Below are 21,019 nucleotides of genomic sequence, written 5' to 3'. Positions count from 1 at the left end.
TAGCTCAAGTGGTAGAGTGCTCGCCTTGAGCTGAAGAGCTGAGGGACAGCGCCCAGGCCCAGAGTTCAAGCCCCATGACCGACAAAAAAAAAAAAAGACAGAAGGAGCAGATATGGGAGAGGGAGCGAGCCCTGAAGGGGCTGCTGGCCTCTGGGTGGCCAGGCTTGTGGCCAGGCGGGCTGTGCAGCAGGGGCTGGTGCTGGGGCTTGGCCAGGACTGGCTCTAGGGGCTGAGTGCCAGAGGAGGGGCTCTCGGAACCTGCTGGGCCAGGGGCTGAGCATGAGGCAAGAGCGGGCTGTGACGGCCCTGAGGTCACGCGAGGAAGCGCTTTGCAGAGGGCCTGGCCAGAGCTCTACGGCTGCGGGTCCCCGCCCACCCCATTACGGATGGGAGCAGCCTGGGTGCGTCTCCACATCAAACGTAATTTCCAAAGATCTGAAGAAGCTACCTACCTCTGAGGCTCCCTGCGGGGCAGGGACTGCACTTGGCTGACCTCCCGTGGCCCAGGCAGGGTGACCCGGTCCTTCTGACATGGCAGGAGTAACTGTGGAGGCTACAGGGAGAGCTGGGGCCAAGAGTCCAGCTCTCCCAACCCCCGCCTGGCCCCAGATGCACACATCTGGGGCCAGGGTTTGGGCTGGCACTTTGGAAGCCAGGACACGATGAAGGGCCCAGCCTGCGGGGCCTTGTTTCTCAGCCAGGAGCCCGGACCGACCCTAGCTGACTCCTCCCATGTACTCTGGGTGTTTCCTTCCATTCAGAAGAGAGACCAACTTGCCAAAGGATTCTGGGTCCACCCACAGGAGCGTCCAGGAATCACATAATCAGAGGTCACTGGGTGCAAAAACATTCAGTCCTGGCACCATAGGCAGGCTCTCAAGTTCAGCCATAAACAGTCACCATCATGGTGGACAGTTAGAGCGAGCAATTGTCACAACCACGGGAGGAGGCTCGACGAGGAAGGCAACCTTCCAGGCCCCAGGCCCTGTCCTGCCTGGGCACTGCCAGCCGTTGGCCGTGCCCTGCACACTCATCCCGCTCTCTGGATTTTCCTTACAGCCTTCATAAATCCTGGCAGGACTGCTGCTTCCCCCGAGAGAGAGGTCCAGCAAGGTCTGTTTGTTCTTAGGTTGGCTCTGCTGACGAGATTCACAAAGAGAGAGACCCACCCACTCATAAGTCCTCACAGGAGAAGGGAATTTCAGTGGTGAGCACAGAGCGAGTTGCGGCTCTAACATCTGCCTTTGGGTGAAATCTAGATGGTTGGTTTCACTGAAAAATCAGAATCTGCTCATTGGAGGTCTTTGGGAAGGGAGAGCCACAGGCCTGGTGTCCTACCAAATACCAGCAGCGTACAATGCTTCCACGCCCAGCCCCGGAAGTGCCCAGGTGTCTCTGGAGATCCTCCCCTTTTCCCTCCGGGACCCTGCCCCTCCTCCTGGCCTTTGCATGCATTCCTCCCCTGCACTGCCTCCATACTTTCACACTTCCAGACGGCTCTTTCTCATAACTCAGTAACGGCGCGCACATGGTTTCCCTGTAGAGGCCTTTCACCACAGCGCTGTTCCCCGCATGCCTGAGCACCTGTGGAGAGGACGCCCCACAATGGGCCCCAGCCTGGTGCTGCTCCCCTAACCTGTGGGGCTCCAGATTCGGGGGAGCGGTCTGTGCTGGTGCTCAGGCCGGTGCTCTGGTGGGAGCTTGTCACCCTCACCACGCTGCCCCCCCCCCGTCTCTCATGGCCAATGACAAGGTTTGCAACCTCCTCACCCCGCCAGCACCGAGAGGCCAAACCACCACACACACACACACACACACACACACACACACACACACACACACGCTGACAAGTGGCCCTCATCCTCTGCTGACCTCTCTCCTGCACAGCCTCCTTTCAGCCGAGGCTGCCCCCTCTGCAGGCCTGCTGCAGGGAAACCATGCTCACACCTGGGCTGGGGAAGCGGCTTGCAATGCAGCCTGCGATCCACAGGCCTGCAAACCCTTCTCGCTGTGAGAAGCCAGGGTCCCCCGGCAGGAGCACCTTCCACTCCACGCTGTGTAGGACACACCCAGGGCTCCTGGTCCTCCTTCAAGCCATCTGCCTCCACCCTGGGCAGCTCTACTCAAGGGCACCATAAGTGGGAGCAAAGTGAGTTCCTGCCTGCCCGGGCCGCTTGTGTGAGGTGGCGGGCGTCTGGGTGCTCTGCCCCGAGCGAGTGCGTGCCCAGGAGCATGCGCTCAGCCCTCGTGTCCCACGGAGCAAGGGGCCGGCCCTGCTTCCATCAGCCCAGGCCTCAGGATCTGGGTGTCATGCGCCAACACCAATGCCCTCACCCACCGGGCTGCCGGGCGCCAAAGGCCTGGGTCTGCCCCAGTTCACCCAGCTGCAGTTCTGCAGCTAGGCAGGAGCCTTCCTCACCCCTCTTCTCCTCCCCGAGGAGGCAATCCTACCTGGCCTCCAGAGGGCAGCAGGCTCCCAACCAAAGCACTCTGGGCTGGCAAGAGCCCACCTTTCCTGGCCACAGCCAGGCCCCAAGTCACCCCGCCTCTTCTCCACATAGTCACAGGAGAAACAACACAGCCCCAGGCAGCTGGCAGAGGGAAGGAACTAGAAGGATTTCCATGCAGACCAATGCCAGAAGCACAAAGCAGCCTCTCAGGTCACCCTGAATCTCCGGCCCCAACACCTACACGCGTGGAGACGGAGCACGAGCCCGGCAGCACTCACCGTTGGAGCGATGGATGCAGGTGTGCTGATTGTCACTGAGGAAAAAGCCACTGTGGCACTGGCACTCATAGCTGCCCATGGCGTTCACACAGATCTGCTGGCAGCCGCCATTGTTGTCCTGACACTCGTCCACATCTGCGGAAAGAGGAGAAAAGAGCAGGCAAGTCGCACTCGGAGCCCACACTCTCTCCAGGCTGTGCCAGAGGCCTCAGCGGGGGCACAACGCGGCAGCACTCACGGTCTGGCAGTGCCCAGAGCCTTGGCTAGAGGGGTACTGTGCAGTGGTACTGTGAGTCCCTATGGTCTATGCTAGAGTGGTGCTGTGCAGTGGTACTCCACGACAGTGCCCATGGTCTATGCTATGGAGGTGCCTCACGGTGGTACTCTGTGACAGTACCCACACCTATGTTATGGAGGTACCTCACAGTGGTACTCTGTGACAGTACCCACGCCTATGCCACAGTGGTGCCTCACGGTGGTACTCTGCAGCAGTACCCACGCCTATGCCACAGTGGGGCCTCACGGTGGTACTCTGTGACAGTACCCACGCCTATGTTATGGAGGTGCCTCACGGTGGTACTCTGTGACAGTACCCACGCCTATGCCACAGTGGTGCCTCACGGTGGTACTCTGCAGCAGTACCCACGCCTATGCCACAGTGGTGCCTCACGGTGGTACTCTGCAGCAGTACCCATGCCTATGTTATGGAGGTACCTCACAGTGGTACTCTGTGACAGTACCCACACCTATGCCACAGTGGTGCCTCACAGTGGTACTCTGTGACAGTACCCACACCTATGCCACAGTGGTGCCTCACAGTGGTACTCTGTGACAGTACCCACGCCTATGCCACAGTGGTGCCTCACGGTGGTACTCTGCAGCAGTACCCACGCCTATGTTATGGAGGTACCTCACAGTGGTACTCTGTGACAGTACCCATGGTTTATTGTCTGGTGATACTGTGCAGTGGTACTCCGGCAATACCTCCAGTCCATGCTATGTTGTACTGTACAGTGGTATTGTGCAGTGTACTCAAGGCAGTATTTCATGGAGGTGCTGCGAAGTGCCACTTCTGGGAGCTGTCCTAGGAAGGTGCTCTGCAGTGGCAATCCACGGCCATACTCTACAGCCACACTTCAGAGATACTCTGTGGTACTCAGTGGCCCTTCTACAGAGCAGTCCAGAGAAGGGGCCAGTGACGGTGGTTGCTCGCCAGGTGCCCAGCAGCAGTCTAAGCATGCTATTTATCTTAACTCCTTTAGTCCTTGCCTCAACTCACCAGAGCCAGGAACTGGCCCATCTTTAGATGAGGAATCCGAGGGACAGGGACACAAGGCCACTCGCCCAACGTCCCACATGCATTAAGCGTCAGAGGCAGAAATCAAACCTGGAAGACTGACTCCCACACTCGAGCCCCTTCCCCTAGAAGCACAGTGCAGCCCGCCCTCCCTCCCTTACCTCCCCCTCTCCCCAAGCAGCCTTGCCAACCACAATCCGCCATTCCCTCCTTTCTCAAGTTTACAGCGAGCCACGTGAGACCCAGGGGGAGGCTGGACGCCCGGGCAGGCTGTGCCACCCCAAGGCCCTAGGCCCCGCAGATTGATTTCAAAAGCCCAGAGGGTGGGAGCGTTTGAAAAGGCCCTGACCTCTGGCTTCCAGGACAGCCGGGGATCACTGCCAGGAGGTCTTTCCCACTCCCTGGGAGGGACGGGCCTCGGGGCGGACACTCACTTCTGACCAGAGGCTGCTGGCACAAAGGCGAGTGGCTGGCTGAAAAGAGTCTTTATGGAGTTCTGGTCCTGAACGGAACAGCATGTTTCAATTACTGAAGTCATAACCCCCTACTCCGTCGGTTTGTTTAATGAAAGAAGGGCTTCTTAAACCTTAATGTTCCATGGCTGTATTGTCATTTTAATAGGCAAATATATAAAACCACAAAGGCAATGCGAGCTACTGGCTGCCTCCAGCCAGTGCCCGCCTCTCCATGTTCGCACACACACACACACGCGCGGGCACACACACTTTGCTGCTGAGAAATTCCATCCGGTTCTTTTGAACACAGACATCTTTTATTCTTAGGACTAAAAGGATGAGAAGAGGTGGAGGTGAACACAGTGACCTGTGCTGACTGGCCAGCAACGCTGTCAGCTGGGCCCTATTTAGGCTCAGGGCCAGCAGACTGCTTTACCACCCAGGAGATCGCGGCTGCCTTTGAGGCCCACAGCGCAGCGTGGCCTTATTCTCTGGCAGGCTCAAATGTCAGCCGTGTGGCAGTTGCAGCAGGGAGGAAGGGCTCTGAACTCCAAAAGCCACCAGTGGTGACAGTTCCAATGGAAAGGTGACTCTTGCTGACAGGAGCTCAGGGAGAGGGCAGCCTTCCTCCCCAGCCTTGTTGGTGGCTCCCTGTGGTCGCCTCTGTGGAGGGACCCCAAGGTTCAGCAAGTGGCCGCACCCCCCCTCATACTCCTCCAGCTTGGGCTGCTAGGTTTCCTGTGTTCCCATCCTCAGCACCACAAAGCCAGCATCCCCGGGAGCTCACTGCAGGCCACAGCTTATGTGGCACATGGGTCTACTGACTGGTGCCATCCAAGACCCCGCCTCAGGAGAAGGGGAGTAGGGAGGGGAGGTAGCCTGAACAAAGTCACAGTAAGGCAGGACTGACACCCTAGGCCTGGCTCCAGTGCCTCGGCCTGCAGCCTCCTTCTAAGCTGACCGTGCCACAAGGAAGTTCAAACTAACGTCATGAACAACCCTGTCTGTCTATGAACTTGAATCTGGGGGTCAACTTGTGCTCCTGTCTATCAAGTCCCAAGCGTGGCTGTTCCTGAGGGCCTGGAGAGTGACTCAGTTTCTCTACTAGGATTAGTCCCATCTCTGGCCCAGCAAGACCTGAGAGGCACCTGTGCCCAGGTCCTGGCACACACCTGACCACGCGGCAGGTCCGAGGCCCTGCGGTCGGTTATGATCTCTCTTCCATGGCTGACACTCTGCTCTGGGCCTGGGTCTCTCCAGCAGGAGTGAAGGCTCAATTGTAGGACAGACAGGACAGAGAGACTCTGCCATGACGGCATCATAGGGCAGAAATGCTTTCACCCAATGCCACCCATGTGTGACCAAGCAGGGGCCTGGCCCCGCTCTTACCTCACGGAGGGAGGGCGAGGAAGCGAAGGGCAGCTGCCAGACGCTGAGGCCTGGCCGGGTGGCTGGGCCTGTGGGACAGAGCTGTTTACACTAGCGGGGAACAATGGCTCTCCAGCACTGATGAATAATTTGAAACAAATGCAAGGCCGTGTAAACATTTCTTTCCCTCACTCCCCAGTGATAAAGCCCCAGATTAAGTCGGCGGGAGGGGGGGGTGTCCCTCATCACCCTTTCTCCATGGGGTCCAAACACAAGCCTCGCTCGCGTCCTTCATGGGAAGCCGGGGCCCACGCACACCTTCTGCTCCCAAACAGGCTGCAGAGCAGGCAGCTGGATGGCAGGCTTGGAGGGGTGACTGTCTCCACAGCCGGGGGAGACCGGCTTGCCTAGCAGGGCACTGCAGTCCCTGAGAAGAGGGCGGAGCCCCCACCATGTACACCCCGTCCTGAGCAGTACCTCCACAGCACCCAGGGTCGGTCAGGCCCTTCAAGTTCTGCCCTGCCTGGGGGCTCATGAGCGGCGCCAGGCCCACATCCAGGAAGAGCCCGGGAAGTCAGGAACTGCAGGCAGTCAACCGGGAAGTGGTTCTGGAGCACGGGGAGATAAGCTCCTTACTGCCCACTCGTGGACCCACAGCAGGCTCCCACACCCCGAGGTGAGCGCAGAGCGGCGGGGCACACGACTCACATCTCCGTTCACACCCATCAGGCCGTGGCTTGGGGTTCACACGCACTTACTAACTGCACATGGCACCCCTTGGGATGGGGCTCCTTGGTTCAGAGCCCCACATCTCTCTGAAGATGTCGGACGCAGGAAAGGCTCACACACCCGCCCTGGCTGTGCATTTGTTCTCCCAAACCCAGGACTTTGCCCTCCTTTGTGTCTCTTCCCAGTGCTAGCAGCACCCAGGCCCAGCACCCAGTCCCCCCAGTCCCTAGGCCAGGACACAGTTGTTCCCCCTTTCTTCCTCTGTGTGGACCACAGGGCCTGGCTGTCATGTCTCTGCTCTGCGTGCGGTTAGGCCTGCCTCTCCTCATGGCTGACCCCAGTCGGGAGTGGCTGTGTGGGGTGTCTCAGCATGGGTGGATGCCCCCAGAGAGGCCCCGGGCAGAGCCCTACCAACTGCTCACCTCCTCTGCCACTCACCAGCGGCCCCACTTCTGCTATTCTGAGCACAGCCCAGTGCTCACCCCTGTCCACTTCTGGAGCAGACCACAAACACCCAAGGCCCACTCAAGTGAACACAGCCGGTTCAGTCCCTGCCCGGGCCACTGGCTAAAGCTTCACACCAGCACACAGGCATGGGAGGCTTTCTGGAGGAGATGGGGGCAGGGGGCTGCTAGGAGATCGGCAACCCAAGGGTAGAAGAGGAGGGGGAAGAAGGAGGAGGAGGAACAGCAGCAGCTCAGAAGGCAGGGAGGCAGGGCAGGGTGGGGCAGAGGCGGCGCAGCGTCACGGGCTCTTCTAGCAGGAGAAGGACTCTGAAAACCTCCGGGGAATGTGGCTGTCGGGGGAGTGGGCCCGGGGAGGAGGTGAGCGGAGCGAGGCTCCAGTGTGGCTCTGAGGCCTGTGATCCCACAGGACTCCTGAAAACATGGGTCCTGCCTGGCCACTCACCAGTCTGGCTAGCAGGGCAGCAGTTGCCGGGGAGGGCACCACCGAGCCAAGGCCAGGGAGGGCCCAGAGGCCGCTTCCACGCTAGACAGTCCAGACTCCCCCAGGAGCTGGGGGGGGGGCGCATGGGGGACCCAGCCGCTGGTCCATCTTTCTGTGTGACCATGGCCTAAACGCGATGGAGCTGCAGGGCTGACTCTAGAGGATGGCCTCACAGCTGGCCCAGAGCTGCGGGGAACGGTGCAGCGCAGACCCCAAGGCCCACGGGGTGCCAGGCGGGGAGGCCTCTCATGCACAAATGCACCATTAGCTGTGTCTCCACACCTGAGGGAGCCCCTAATTCTTTGGGTGCCAGGCAGGCAAGAAAGGGAGCAGAAGAGGAAGCCAAGCCTTGGCTTGCGGGGTTAGAGACCCCTCAACGGGAGACAGACAGGGTCTGGGAGGGACAAAGGGGCCTGCTCTTCCTGGAGTCTGCACCAGCCAATGGTTGCTGGCGTGGGAGGGATGGGGGCAGGCAGAAGACAGTGCCATGGAAGGCCTAAACACCTAGGGCAAAGGAGAGCCCTATTCCCCACCCCCCAGGAGCATCTTGTCCCCGAACTCCTGTCCTCTGTCTCTCTCCCACCCAGTCACCCAGGCCACTGACTTCTTTACCACTCATTCTTCTATCTCCCCAGCTCTTCCAACATAGCCCTGGCTTGTACTCAGTATTGTCCCCTCTTCCAGCCTCTCCAGAGCCCCTCTGCAAGGGGCAGAGGTCATGGAGGACTCTAGTTCCAACAGGACATAGCACTTGAGTACTATCAGTACCCTGGAGGCCTGTGTGCAGCCGCCCCCGGCACACAGGCCTGGTACTGGGTCAGGGCAGGCAGCCCTCAGTAGCAGCTCCTGCCCATCTCTGCCTCGTGGGCTCCCTCCTCGTGGGCAGGAGCCTCTGTGCGCCCGCCCAGCCCCCGGGGCTGGTGCTGGGCCTGGCCCTACGGACTGTGGTAGACCTGGCTCTCCTTGCAGGGGTGTCTCTGCAGGCCCCCGCCGGAGGACTGGAGGCCGACGACCCCAGGGAAGGCCAGGCCTCTGCAGGCAGGGCTGTGGTTTGCTCCTGAGGTCTGCTGTTTGGCCCAAGGTGCTAATGTTTGTTTTTATTAATAGCTGGCAGTTTGTTCTCCTTTGGACTGAGAATCCAGGTTTGCAGTTATTTATAACATTAAAAAAAAAAGCTTCTGGATCCAGCTTTGGTTGCTTTGTTTCCCATGAACATTCCATGATTTGAAACAGAGATGTGGTGTTCTGCTCGGACCCCACCCGTACTTCCGTGGCTGAAGGGAACCCACTGGGTGTCAGGCCTCACGCTGGCTCCGCGTCTCAGCTCCCAGCAGGGGTGGGAGCAGAGGCGGAGGCTCAGCCTGACCTCTGTCACTGGGAGCTGACACCTGGTCCCAGCACTGGGGCCCGGCCTCCCGTGCTCCCCTCTGAAGGGCGGCTGAGGCAGAAAAGCCTCTTGGCTATCGAGTGGCTCTGGCAAAATTGCATTTGATGAGTTAAGTGTAAATAAATAAGAACCAGATGGATTTGATTTAGGGTAAAATACACACGGGTCTTAGAGCCTGGGGCCTGAGCTCGGCCAGATCCAGAACTCTCCAGAGCTGTCAAGAGCCCTGGCATGGCAGGCAGGAACTCTGCACGGGTCTCTGAGGACTGGTCTGCTTCCTGCTCGGGGCATCAGTTGAGCCCTGTGCTGGGGATCTTGATTCTCTGGCAGATCTCGGTCTAAGCCCAGTGATGGGAGGAAAGGTACAGGTGGGGTGAGTTTTCCCATGTGGACTCCTGAGCTGGCCCAGGAGGGGGCTGGGCCCTGCCCTAGCAGGCAGGACTTTCCAGGCTGCCCCACCCCTCAGGAGCCTTCTGACCCCAGCTCTGCTCTCCAGTTCCCCACTGCTGCATCTCCAAGGATGGGCAGTGGGAGGGGGGGGGCGTTGCTGATAAACTCAGCCTGCTAGCCACACCTCCTGCAGACAGTCTAGGGGGTGTCACCCATAATCACCACCTGTAGGACCTGGCAGGCTTCTACAAGCCACACCAAATGGGGTACCGGATGCATGACCTTGGGTAGGCAACTGCACAGCCTGCGGCCTGGATTTGCTTCTCTGTAACAACACAGAGGTGCTTTTTTCTTTGGAGAGGGGGGTCAAAGAGATTAGCACAGTGCCCAGCACATGCCAGCCCCCAACAGCCCTGAGCCAGGTCAGACGCTGCTGGGAGCGCCCGGGGATGCTCGGGCGTGGAACAGTGACACAAACTACATTACAAGGGGCACACAGCTCGGCAGATCTGCTTACTCTGAACGTTTCACAGAGCTAGAAGTACAGCATCTTTGTCCTGTGTGGCCAGCCACTTGGCTTCCCCAGGGCGTGATACCTGCACGCGTCCTCTGTGTTGTGCTAGGCCCAGCATTCCACAGTGCACACACCACGTTTTATTAGCCAGCTGACAGACACTCCGGTTGTTGCTATTTAGGATAGTGCATTAGGAATGGCATTGTTATGTAATACTGTAACTATACATCTACCTCTTAAAGGGGCGACCCCACTCTGCTCCACAGGCCACACCCCCTGAGCCCTCCCGCCAGCCAAGCCTGAGTTCCCAGCTCCCTGCCTCCATACCCATCTTTATCTACACTGCTGATTCCTGCGCTGTCTCGCTGGCCTACCATGAAGTCGTGAAGAAATCTCTCATCACGGCTTTCACGTGCATGGCCCCAGCTGCTAATAACACGCAGCATCTTCTCACATGGTTAATGACCCTTCTGGCAGTTTCCTTACAGAAGCATGTGTTCACATCCTTTGCCCATTCTCCATCTGCCTAGATGAAGAACTCCAGCTACTAGACCCACCCTTCTCCGGCCACACTGCAAACACAGAAACAAGCGGTGTGTAGGGGTGGGGCGAAGGCAGTTGGCCAGGTTCCTGTTGAGCTCCATTTTCTTCCACATGCCACTCCGGGAGACCCTGCGCTCCCGCAGCCTCACCGGCTGCTTAGGTGCCAGTGTGCCCAAACCTCCAGCCCCCTTCTCCACCAACCTCAACACAGACAATGCCAGAGCCGTGCATACACCTGCATATTCAACAGACAGGCCCATCTACCAGGCCCAGGCTGACCCCTCACTTGACCTCCCCCCACCCCCCGGAAGGGCAAAACAAAACCTAGCCTCAGTCGCTCGGCCTGGGCACCAGGAAGTTGTCTCAGGACAGCTCCACCCCTGCAGCAGATGCCCCTTGCCAGCTCCACCTGTTCCTTAAGCCCCAAGTTCAAGGCCACCTCTCCTGGATGGCTGGCCAACCCCCATTTGCCCAGGCCTCCATCACTGCTCCCACCTCTCCACCAGCCTCTCTGCATCTACCTTAGCGCCGCCATTCCAGGTCACGCGTCTCCACGTGGAACCTCAGGATGGGACCATAAACAAGCACGTGCGTTCCTGGCTGCCCAGGCCACTGGGAACAGCTCTGGCTGTGTGCCGGCCAGCCTCACTTGCACTTGCCCACTCCAGTCCAGCTGTGCCCCTCTGCTCCCGAGACAATGGCCCCATCTCCTTTTCGGGGCCTTACGCTTGTTCCCCAGCCTGCAATGTTGTCCCCTCACACCAGCCCTCCGCTGAACAGTCACTTCTCCGGGGATGCTTCCCTGGCCACCAATCCACCTGCCCTGCCTTCTTCAGAGCGTATTCCAGCCCCTGGTGTTCTCTGTGATTGCTTCTCAGAGTTTTTGAGAGCAGGGGCTGTGTGTGTCTTGAGCATCCTGGCCCCAGGGCGGGAGACAGCGCCTGGGGCACCTGATTGTGTCTGTGGGCCCAGAGCCTGCATGGGGTGGCATACCTGGCCTGACGAGCCAGGTCCCAGGCTGCACACGGATCTGGACAGGGATCGGCTGCAAGGGGGGGCAGGCACAGCCCCAGGCACCAGCCAGGGAAGCAGCTCTTCCTCCACAGCTGAGTGAGTGCGCTGCCTGAAGCGGCCCCGGGGCCCAGAGGGAAGACCTGAGGTTATCACACCTGGCAGAGAAAAGCTATGCCCACCTGACCCAGCCTGTGGCTTTGGCTAGGAGGGAGCCTGGACATAGCGTGCCCATGGCTGACCCGTGGGAGCCAGCCGGTGGAGAGAAGATGGAAGGTGGGATGATAAGAGAGTCGCTGCTAGCCTGCGGCTCTGTGGCCATGGTGCTGGGTGCTCAGTGGACGAGCAGGTTCACGCTCATGTGGTGAGCAGTAGCCCGCGGGGGTGTGTGTGGGGGGAGCCCTCGTTGACAGGACAGCGTTTCAGGAGTGGCTGGAGTGGGGAAGGGTCTCAGATCGGTGGGGGCCTCGTGCAGGCTGTACCTTCCACCTGGCAGCCTTCACGTTGCCAGCCGCCTGCCCACGTCCCCACTTGAACGTGGCTGCCGGGCAGGATGGAGACGGTTGGGCTCCACCCCACGGCCGACGGTACAGCTGCGTCTGTGATCCTGGCCGGACATCTGTGGGAGGCACTGGAGTATTTAAAACTTTCTTTTGATGAGGATCGGAATGGAGGACTGGAGGGGGGTAGCGGGGAAGAGGCAAAGCAAACAAACAGGCCGTGGAAGCAGAGCTGCTGCAGGGAGAGGGAGCGGCGGAGGCCCAGCTGGCTGTGATTACCTCCAGGGCAGCCTCTTAAGAAAGGCTCCGGAACCGCGCAGGGCCCAGGCGCTGCAGTGACCCCCGTGTTGACACGGGCTGACACAGGTCCTCTAGCTGGCTGGTCCGGCCTGACCTCAGTCAAGTGGGCCGGCGGAGTCCCCTCCGCTCTGTCTGGCCTCAATTCTGCTCAGGGAGACAGGCTACATTTTCTCCCACCTTCCCGGGCTGTGGAGGGCAGGGCGGGGCGCCTCCCTTACGGGCTGACCTGCACTGGTAGAGCCCTTCCTCCCTCCTGCCGGGCGCCCCCCTCCCTTGCACTGCCCTCTGGGGTGGGCGCTGTCACCCTATGAGTGAGGCCCACACATCCAGGCCTGTGCCAGTCCCTCATCAGACCCCTCACTGCCCGCCCGCCGCCCGCGCATCCCGGGCGCAGGACAGCTGCACTCTGTGTGGAGAGTCCAGGGACACGTGGGTGGTGGTGACCCTTTCCATGGGGCATGCAGATAGCCAGAAGGGAGATTCTGGGGGGTGACTGAATGCCCACTTCGCTCACTGCGGAGCTGGACTGACCCTCACACCCCGTGTCCGTCCACACAGACCTAGAGGCCCTTTTCTCACCCGCCCTTCTCCGGAGACCTGTCACGCTGTGTATTCATCTCCTCCCCAAGCATGGGTGGCACCCAGGGCAGAGACAGGCCTCCGTCCAGGCCCTGGCCAAGCAGCATCTGGCCCACCTGACTCCTGTGGAGCCCAGGGTGCCCCCCCACGTGGGCGTGCCAGGGCCTGTGCTGCCTCAGTGGTACAGTTAGTTCCCCCTGGGCATCTCAGCTGTGCCAGGCGCAGAGTTGTGGCAGTGGTGGTTCCCACCAGGTACCCACTGGCCGCCGGCTCCCAACATCCTGGACTTCGATTACAATCTGTCGTCTCTACCACACAATTGTGTGGCAACGCTGAACCGAGTTCTGATGGACTATGGGGGAAGCATCCAAACACCACGGCCATCAGATGATACTGCCAGGACACGCGGATGCAGAAACTGTCATCTGCAGGGCGGCCTCGCACACGGCTGCCCGGGCCCGCCAGGGAGAGGGCTTCCAGCAGAGCTCGGATGGGGAAGAGAGGCCGGGAGCAAGCAGAAGGAAAGGTCAATCTGGTGTGGCAGGGGACCTATCACAGGCGGGCCCTAGGGTGGGGAAGCTAGACTCCCCGACTGACCACAGCCCCAGAGACCCCACTCAAGAGCCCCCCCCCAGCCTGAGACCTTGGTGGCCAGCAGATGAGCTCTTGGGGGGGGGGTATGAGGGTAAACTGGCCTGTGGGGCAGGGTATTCAGTCAAGGCAGTACCTGGAAGGTTATGAAAGCCCTTGGACCCACAGCGATCTAACCGCTGGCTTTCCACACCTGAGGGGTCACCCAGGAGCAGCTTGGCCCTGCCAGCCCTCTATTTCTGCCACCCGGGGTTGGCACGAGGTGGGTGATGAGGACGGGTGCTGGACCAGGCCAACGATGGGCTTGGCTCACAGCCACTAGAAACAGCAGGGACCGTCCAGCTGGGCCGGGCAGGCGAGCCCTGCGATTGTCCAGGCTGAGCTCCTATGCCACTGGGACCCGCAGCAGTGCTGGGCACAGGGAGACTCAGCTGGAGCCTCTGGGGCACCTCATTTGTTGCCAATGCCCATTTTTAGGTACACGGCGTGGTCTCTGGTATGGTCATACGTTTTGGTGGTGAGGTATTTTTAAAGAGGATTCACAAGACACTTACTTCTTGTTTCTTCCTCAGAGGTCTAACCCAGCCCTTGGCACAGGCACGGCCAGGGAGAAGGGCGAGATGCTGTTTATGGGTTTGTGTTCTCTGCCCCGGGACAGAGTGGGACTTCTTCCCGAAGCCACCCAGTCAAGAGCTTTCCAAAGGTGGGGCTGGCTCTGGCCAGGCAACGGGAGATTTCACCCCAGGGGGCAGGAGGCAGCTGAGACCATTAACGAACCTTCCCCTCAGACGCAAGCGTCCAGCCAAGGGGGGAGGCAGGCAGAGGGGGCAGACTCCTGGTGCCTCCCACTGACCGCAGGGCCTCCAAACAGACCGCCCATGTCATTCCAGGACCTCCTTCCGGTCCCTTGGCAAGGTGAAGGAGAGTAGAGGGCTGGCACAAATGCCCAGCTAGGAAGGGAGCCGAGAGTCAAGGCCAAGACGCCTGATTCCTCAAGGCCATGTTCTCCCTGTCTGGAGCAGAGACTGGAAGGGCCAGAGCTGGGGTTCACAGCCAGCTCGGGGGCTGCTAGGAGATAGAGCCACTCAGTGTGGCACGCGCCAGCCCTGTCCTGCTGTGGCGTGTGCACTCACCACGGTTGATCGTGGTCCTCCTGATGGTTAGAATCTAGTCTTCTGCCCCTTACCTAGCCGCCTGGCAGCTCTCTGCCATACCTGCGCCTCTGTAGGCTGCAGGATCAAGAGCTAAGTAAGCTCAGAGCTCAGCCCAATAGGCATTCCCAAGGAAATAGGTAGGTCCTCTTGCAGCCCCAGCCGGAGAGAAGCCCAGAAAGGGATCAGGGCTGACCCTCAGCCATGGCCTAGGGGTCATCCAAATAGGACGGTGAACAGGAGGCTGGGGGGGGGTGACTCCAGGGTGGGCGCAGGGGAGTGGAGAGCAAGAGGAGATGGCTAGGGCACCCAAGCTGTTTCTAATGCTGGTGACTAGAGCCCAGAAAGATGAGGGGAGAGGTGGCCAGGGTCGCTACTTCGGTGGGTGAGGACACAGAAGCGAGCTCCGTCACTGTTCCTGAGGCCAGATCAAATGGACCCCAGGCTTCCAAGGCCCAGGATGCCGTGGGAGCAGCAGCCACCCTGGGGGCACTGAGCTGTGTGCCTCTGGGGCGCAGGAACCACATGTCTGGGCTTGAAGGAAAAGCATTCTGCTGCCATCCGGACAGAACCTCACAACATCTGCGAACCTCTAGCAGAATCTCACTCCCTTGGTGGTGCATGACGTGGAGAGGGAGGTCTGAAGCAGCAGAAAGTTCTCCAGCAAGTTAGTGGCCCCAAGAACCCACCGTCAGCTGGCCCTGGGCTGAAAGTGTGGAAAACCACCAGCTTCCCATAAGGAGCAAGAATCTGGGGTGCGAACTGGCCCCCTCTCCACACTCTGCGGAGGGCCTTGCCGCGCTGTCAGCTATGTAGGGGCAAGAAGGAAGCTCATTTGCAAAGACACACTATTTCCCAACAAGTTTCCTTTTCTCAGGCCAACAAATACCATCCCATCAGCAGTTGAAGAAGGCCTGACGGCAGACCCTGAAGCCAGCGTGTCTAGGTCACCTGACTATGGACCGCGGCAGGGAGGAGGGTGGGCGGGAGGTGAGTACGAGCGAGGGAGGAGGCGGAACTCTCCTCAGTTTACCTTAGAAACACTGGTGTTTACAGAGTGGGGCTATGACTGTCCAAAGCTGTTTAGTTTTACATTAAAATGGTCAGCATTTTTCTCTGAACGAAGAAATGCACTGGAGCTGTGGAAGTATGAAGACAAATAAACAGAGGCAACTGGAGCCCTCAGGACGGGTTCAAGGGAGCACCACGTGATCTCCAGCTGTCCTCCCCGCCGGGGCCGGGCCAGCTCTTTCATCACACCCGCCCCGGCCTCCGCGGTGCCCACCAGGAGCATCTGGCGTCCCGGACAACGTCCTGTCCAGGAACAGCAGGAGCCCCCAGCTGCCTTCCTCACCCTCCTCCTCCTCCTTCCCACCTGGAAGCCTCAAGCGTCACCTGCACTCCATCCCCCACTGGGTCCTGACAGGCGGGCTGTCCCCACTGCAGACACAGATCTGGGATGCCATGTGTCCCAGGTCACAGATGGGGCTGGGAACTCTGCAGTCATGTGACGCCACGCCAGTCTGCCCCGAGGTCTGTGGGCGGCAGTTCACGAGGTCTGTGGGCGGCAGTTCACCTGGGCCCACGAGGAGCAAGCGCTTCTGGCATGGGCCTCGAGTTCACCAGGGCTCGGCTCCTCCTCCGAGTCTCACCTACTTTCTTTAAGACATGCTCAGACTTGTGTGCAAGGAAGAACTGGTAATTAGATAATCCTAGCTGTGGAGCCGGCACTGTGTGTGTGTGCTTTATGGAAGCTCATCTCATCCCTAGAAAACCAGGGCTGCCGTCGCCCCGCCTGGCCGCATAAGCCCAGAGAAACAATGCCACGCACCGCTGTTCACATCCAGTTATGGACACCCAAAGCAAGGCACAGGGTGGGAGTTCATGAGATCTCTCATGAAACCAATGGCTGTCCAGGTCTCTGGCTTTCAAAGCCAGCTGGAAGCTGTCCGCTGAACTTATCTGTCATCCCCATTTGGACAGCCATTCCCGGTCTCAACGGAGCTCAGCCAAGATCACTCGCGTCCTGCATCTCCACAAACTTCCACACATGTGGGCCTCCTGCCACGTGCCCCCCCCCCGCCCTCCCTGCAGAGCCACGCAGACTCTGCAGGCAGAGCCCTGGCCGTCAGCCTGGTCCTCATGCTGAAGGCCATGGAGGATTCCTGCTGCTGTCTCCATCACCTCCACCGATGCCACCCCACACCGAGCCGTCTACACCCTGGCCCAGACCACAGTCCTGGTCCCTGCTTGAGCCCTTCTGGCAGCAGGAATTCTTGATCAAAATGTCAATCAAAACAACATGGATTCCTGGTTAAAATGTCCCATGGCTTCTAGAAGTTTGAAGGCGCTCCACAGCCTGCTTCTGCTCCTATCCCATCCCTCTCCATCACTCCCACCCGAGATCTGTCCCCTCCCCTCCCCCGCTTGCTCCCCTCAGGGCCACACGCATATCTCTTTCTTCCTGGACAGGGGATTTCCACTACATCTTCAAATGGCACTCAGCCTCCTTGCTGAGGCCGATTCCTTTGCCTTTTCCCCAAGGGCTAGCTGATGGGGAAGGTCATAGGTGCCTGTGTGTGTGTGTGTGTGTGTGTGTGTGTGTGTGTGTGTGTGTGTGTGTATGTACTTGTGCATGCACACTACTGGGGGTTGAACTCAGAATGCTACGCAAGCATTTAAACTACACCTTCAGCCCTTTTGTTTTTGTGACAACTTTCTAGCTTGGCCTGGACTGGCTTCAGATATGCCATTCTCCTGCTCATCTGGTGCCAGGCCACCTCCACCCTGTGTGGCTGGGGAATGTGCCCACTGAAGCTAGACTGTAAAACTTTCACACACTTGAGCTTGCTCTGTCGGCCCCCGTCCCCATGCGGTGAGGAGGCTCCCACAGGCCCGTGTAGAAAGACCAAACAGAAAAGCCATCCACAAGTATTCTGGCCACCAGCCAACAGCAACCACTAGCTATGAGCCAGGAAGCTTCCAGATGGCTTTGGCTCCCAGGCCTCAGGTCGTCTCCAGTTTCATGCCGTCTAGCTGAGGGCAGACACCTTGGAACACACCGCAGCCATCCCTGTCAGGGCACTTGTGCTGCTCAGGGGACTGAACTCCCTTGGCTGAATTCCGCACCGCGTGTTCATCGTCTGCCTGCCCTCACCACGCAAGTTCACGCACATGGACGCGTGCATGGACGCGCTGAGCTTCCCTACTCTGCAAAGCTCAAGCATACAATCTCTGGGTAAACAAATGGTGGATTACTAAGTAGAGGGTGCTAAGAGAGCGCTTCCTACTTCCCCTTAGGGTGGTGACAATTCCTGAGGGCTCCTCTCTAATTCATCTTTTTCTCTTCCCCAGCCTTCGGGTTGGGAGTTCTTCTCAGGTGACAAATCCTTTAATTTGCTCAGTCTACAAATACTGACTTAAACACCCAGGACCTACCTGATACTGCCTGAGACTCTAGAAGGCCACAGAGAGTGAACCACACAGTGTGGCCCCAGAAGACCCCCAAGCAATGGGAGGCTTGCGCTGTGTCTTGAACGATTAGCAGGACTCACGTCCACACTGGCCAGGAGGTGGAAGGCAGCCTTAAGGTGAACTGGGGCAGTGTAGCGGCCCCTCATCTTGGAGCAGGCCTCCGTCAGCCTGACCTGGCCGATGCTGGGATTTCTGAATGCACAGGGACAGGGTGTGGGCCTAACAGTCTCAGACAGGAGCTCCTCCCCGAATCCACAGCCACCCCCCGCCCCCCCAGAGCCGGTGTTGTCCTAGGCACAGGATGAGAAGGGATGGCGGGGGGAAGAGGGGAGCAGACTCAAACACTTGAACAGCAAAATCGCAGGCCTGGGCTCCCATCCTAGTTCTACTTCTTACTGGCTACTGGGATTTGGTTCTACTTAGTGGCCGTGACCAATCATTTTTCTTCCCTCAGCCTCAGTTTCCTTACTTACAAAAAAAAAGTTGGGGGGATCTGACAACACACAGACTCCCCCTTCATGGACTTTCCAAGCACAAGGCCCAGGCAAACGGTAAGTACTCAAGACACGCTCATGAGAAGAGGGTGTCTGGTTAATCCATCATTTTTTCTGCTGAACCTGGCTAAGGAGGGAGGCAAGCCCGGGATTCAAACTGTGAGCAACTTGAGAAACACATTTTTTAGTAAGTCAAGGTAAAGACGGAGGCGGGTGAAGACATCTGGCTGAGTGAACTAATGGCTCTGGGGTAAGAGGAGCCGTACCCTGTGGAGACGGGGAAAATTACCCGCTGCTGGTTTTAATTTAAGACAGAAAAAAAAAATCTTATTCTATTAGGCCAGATAGTGCTCTGTTGTCCGATTGCGTGGAGTTTGGAATAATATTTTTCAAACAGAACTACTGCTATTTCAAGTAATTACACAGCTAAAAGCAGCCATTTGGGGTCGAGCGAGATCTCATCATGGTTTGATTTCTCTCAATTCCCTCTGGTGTCATTTTCTGTTACATTTGAGGAATTCCTCAATAAAGATGTCAAATAGAGAGAAGGTTTCACTCCCCAGAGGACGGACCTGGCCGCCCTCCAGGACATTCCCACAAGAAAGTAGCCTCACTGACTTAGACGAGAAAGAGTTCAACTGTGAACACCCAGGCGAGAAAAAGAGCCTCCGGACCTCAGCCTCACGGTTTGCAGCAGACTTGAAGCCTTCCCAAACTACTTCTGTCTACAGTGATCGGGCTTTTGCCTTGGCCTCCGTCCCTGAGGAATCCAACCGTGGCTCCGAGAGGCCAAAACTCTTGACTCAGAGGTCTGAAGACCAAACGACATCCAGGCCTTCCCGCCCCGCCTCCCCACCGCACAGACAGGGGCCTCTGGGACTTCCAAGGGGGGAGGGGGTGCGGTGAGAGGACATTCGGCAGCTCATTCAGCCTTCCTTCACAGCCACCCTAACACACACCTCCCGGAGGGCTCCATGCTGGACGCTTCTTCAGTGGCCAGTAGTCCTCTGGCCAAGGCCCCTGGCAATGAGCCATGGGGAATGGTGGGGATCATGGCAGATGGCCCAGTGCAGCACCCTCTAGCACTGCCCTTGGATATGATCAGGCCAGGCTTGACCTCACGCCCGGGGGTCCCAGCTCTGCCACAGCCCCCGCTCTGGAGTATGGAGTTTGTGGCATCATGGCTGCTAGGGCAGCTGCTCCAGGGTGGACGGTCAGAGCTCCCCATTCAGTTGAGGGAGAGGGGGGCTCACTATAGAGCAATGCAGGCGTGGCACAAAAGGGCAACCAGCACTGGAATGGTGGGTTCAAGTCTAGCCTCCCGCCCGGGTCGGCAGGAAGGAATCTCTGTGTATTCCAGGTTCAGAAGGAAATGTCGCCATTCCTGTGGCGCACAGAGCTGCACGGGCTCCTCTCGGGCCCCACCCCTGTTCCCTGGTCCCCACAGTGTCCAGGGCAAGCAGCAGCCAGGCTGGAATGGGCCATTTGCCCGTGACACCCTCTAACCTGGAAGTGTTGACCAGCCGTCTGGTGATAGTAATAAGAAAGAGATCCACGCATATGGGCAGGCGGGGCTGCTGCCCGGAACCTCCACCACATCAGGACAGAGAGGTCGCCACTTCTCCTGCGGTTTAATCAGCACTCTGCCCCTCTGCGGCCACTATCACTGAGGGTCCCCTCGCTGGGGAGAGGAGGGAAGCTGGCGCACACTCTGAGCCTCAGCAGCCAGGCCTTGAGCTAGACTCTTGAGGTGCCAGACCAGCTTGTTCTCAGGTGTGCTTGTCGAGCCGGCCTAGGCCAGACTCCGACGTCCTGTCACTGTGCATGGCAGCTCACTGGTGGACAAGGGGCTCTCAAAGCTCAGTTGACCAGCCTGGGGTCATACAGTGAGTCTAAGTTGAAGCCCCAGCTGGAGCCAAGATCTGACTTCTCTGAACTGGAGTTTGGTCTTGAGAAAGAAAAAGATCCAGCAAAAAAGTCAGTGGGATAACTACTTACTAATAGAAATAATAAATTACAGCCAGTGGAAGGATGTGCCCTGAGCTGCAAGCAGAGGTGCAGTGGAGAGCCTTCTTCAGGCTGGAGCTTCCTGACAGGTGATCATGGGGAAGGACAGGGGGTTGACATTGATCAGCCTAGAAGAACCCACTGGGCACAAGGCCACTGAAACTGAGACCCACACAGACCCCACTGTGAGTCCAGAGGTGTGGGAGGGGCCTCTGCTGTAGCGGAAGCAAGGGTGTTGCCCGACAAGCGGTCCTGCATGGGTAACAGCAGAGCTGGCTGCAGAGCTCTGTGCATCAGACCTGGCCCTGGCCTTGCAGACGCCTGAGACATTCTGTTCGGTGCTGGCCTCTGCTATGTATGATGTCACCAAACTCACAAGGGCCCTCTTAAACAAGGATGACACTTTCCATCTTAGAGTGGAGGAAGTGGGCTCAACGAGGTGAAAGACCTGACTAGAGTGGCACTATTCATAAATGAAGGGTCATGATTTAGCCCCCCCCCCCGCCCCAATGGCAGTGACATAGGTCTGTCCTCCAGGCCAGAGTGACGCTGC

General features: G+C 58.6%; 1 protein-coding gene across 1 annotated transcript in view; it reads right to left on the bottom strand.

Moving 5' to 3' along the window:
* Scube1 (signal peptide, CUB domain, EGF-like 1) overlaps positions 1-21,019 on the bottom strand; it is a 101,999-nt gene that overhangs the window by 57,225 nt on the left and 23,755 nt on the right. The window contains exon 4 of the mRNA XM_013025739.1: positions 2,729-2,863. Coding sequence (XP_012881193.1) covers positions 2,729-2,863 — 135 coding nt within the window. The remainder of the gene's footprint in view (positions 1-2,728; positions 2,864-21,019) is intronic.

This window comes from Dipodomys ordii, unplaced genomic scaffold (assembly GCF_000151885.1).
Source record: "Dipodomys ordii isolate 6190 unplaced genomic scaffold, Dord_2.0 Scaffold87, whole genome shotgun sequence".
In the NCBI taxonomy this organism is placed as follows: domain Eukaryota; kingdom Metazoa; phylum Chordata; class Mammalia; order Rodentia; family Heteromyidae; genus Dipodomys; species Dipodomys ordii.
The sequence above is the reverse complement of the archived record's forward strand: the minus strand, read 5'-3'. Positions and strand labels throughout refer to the sequence as shown.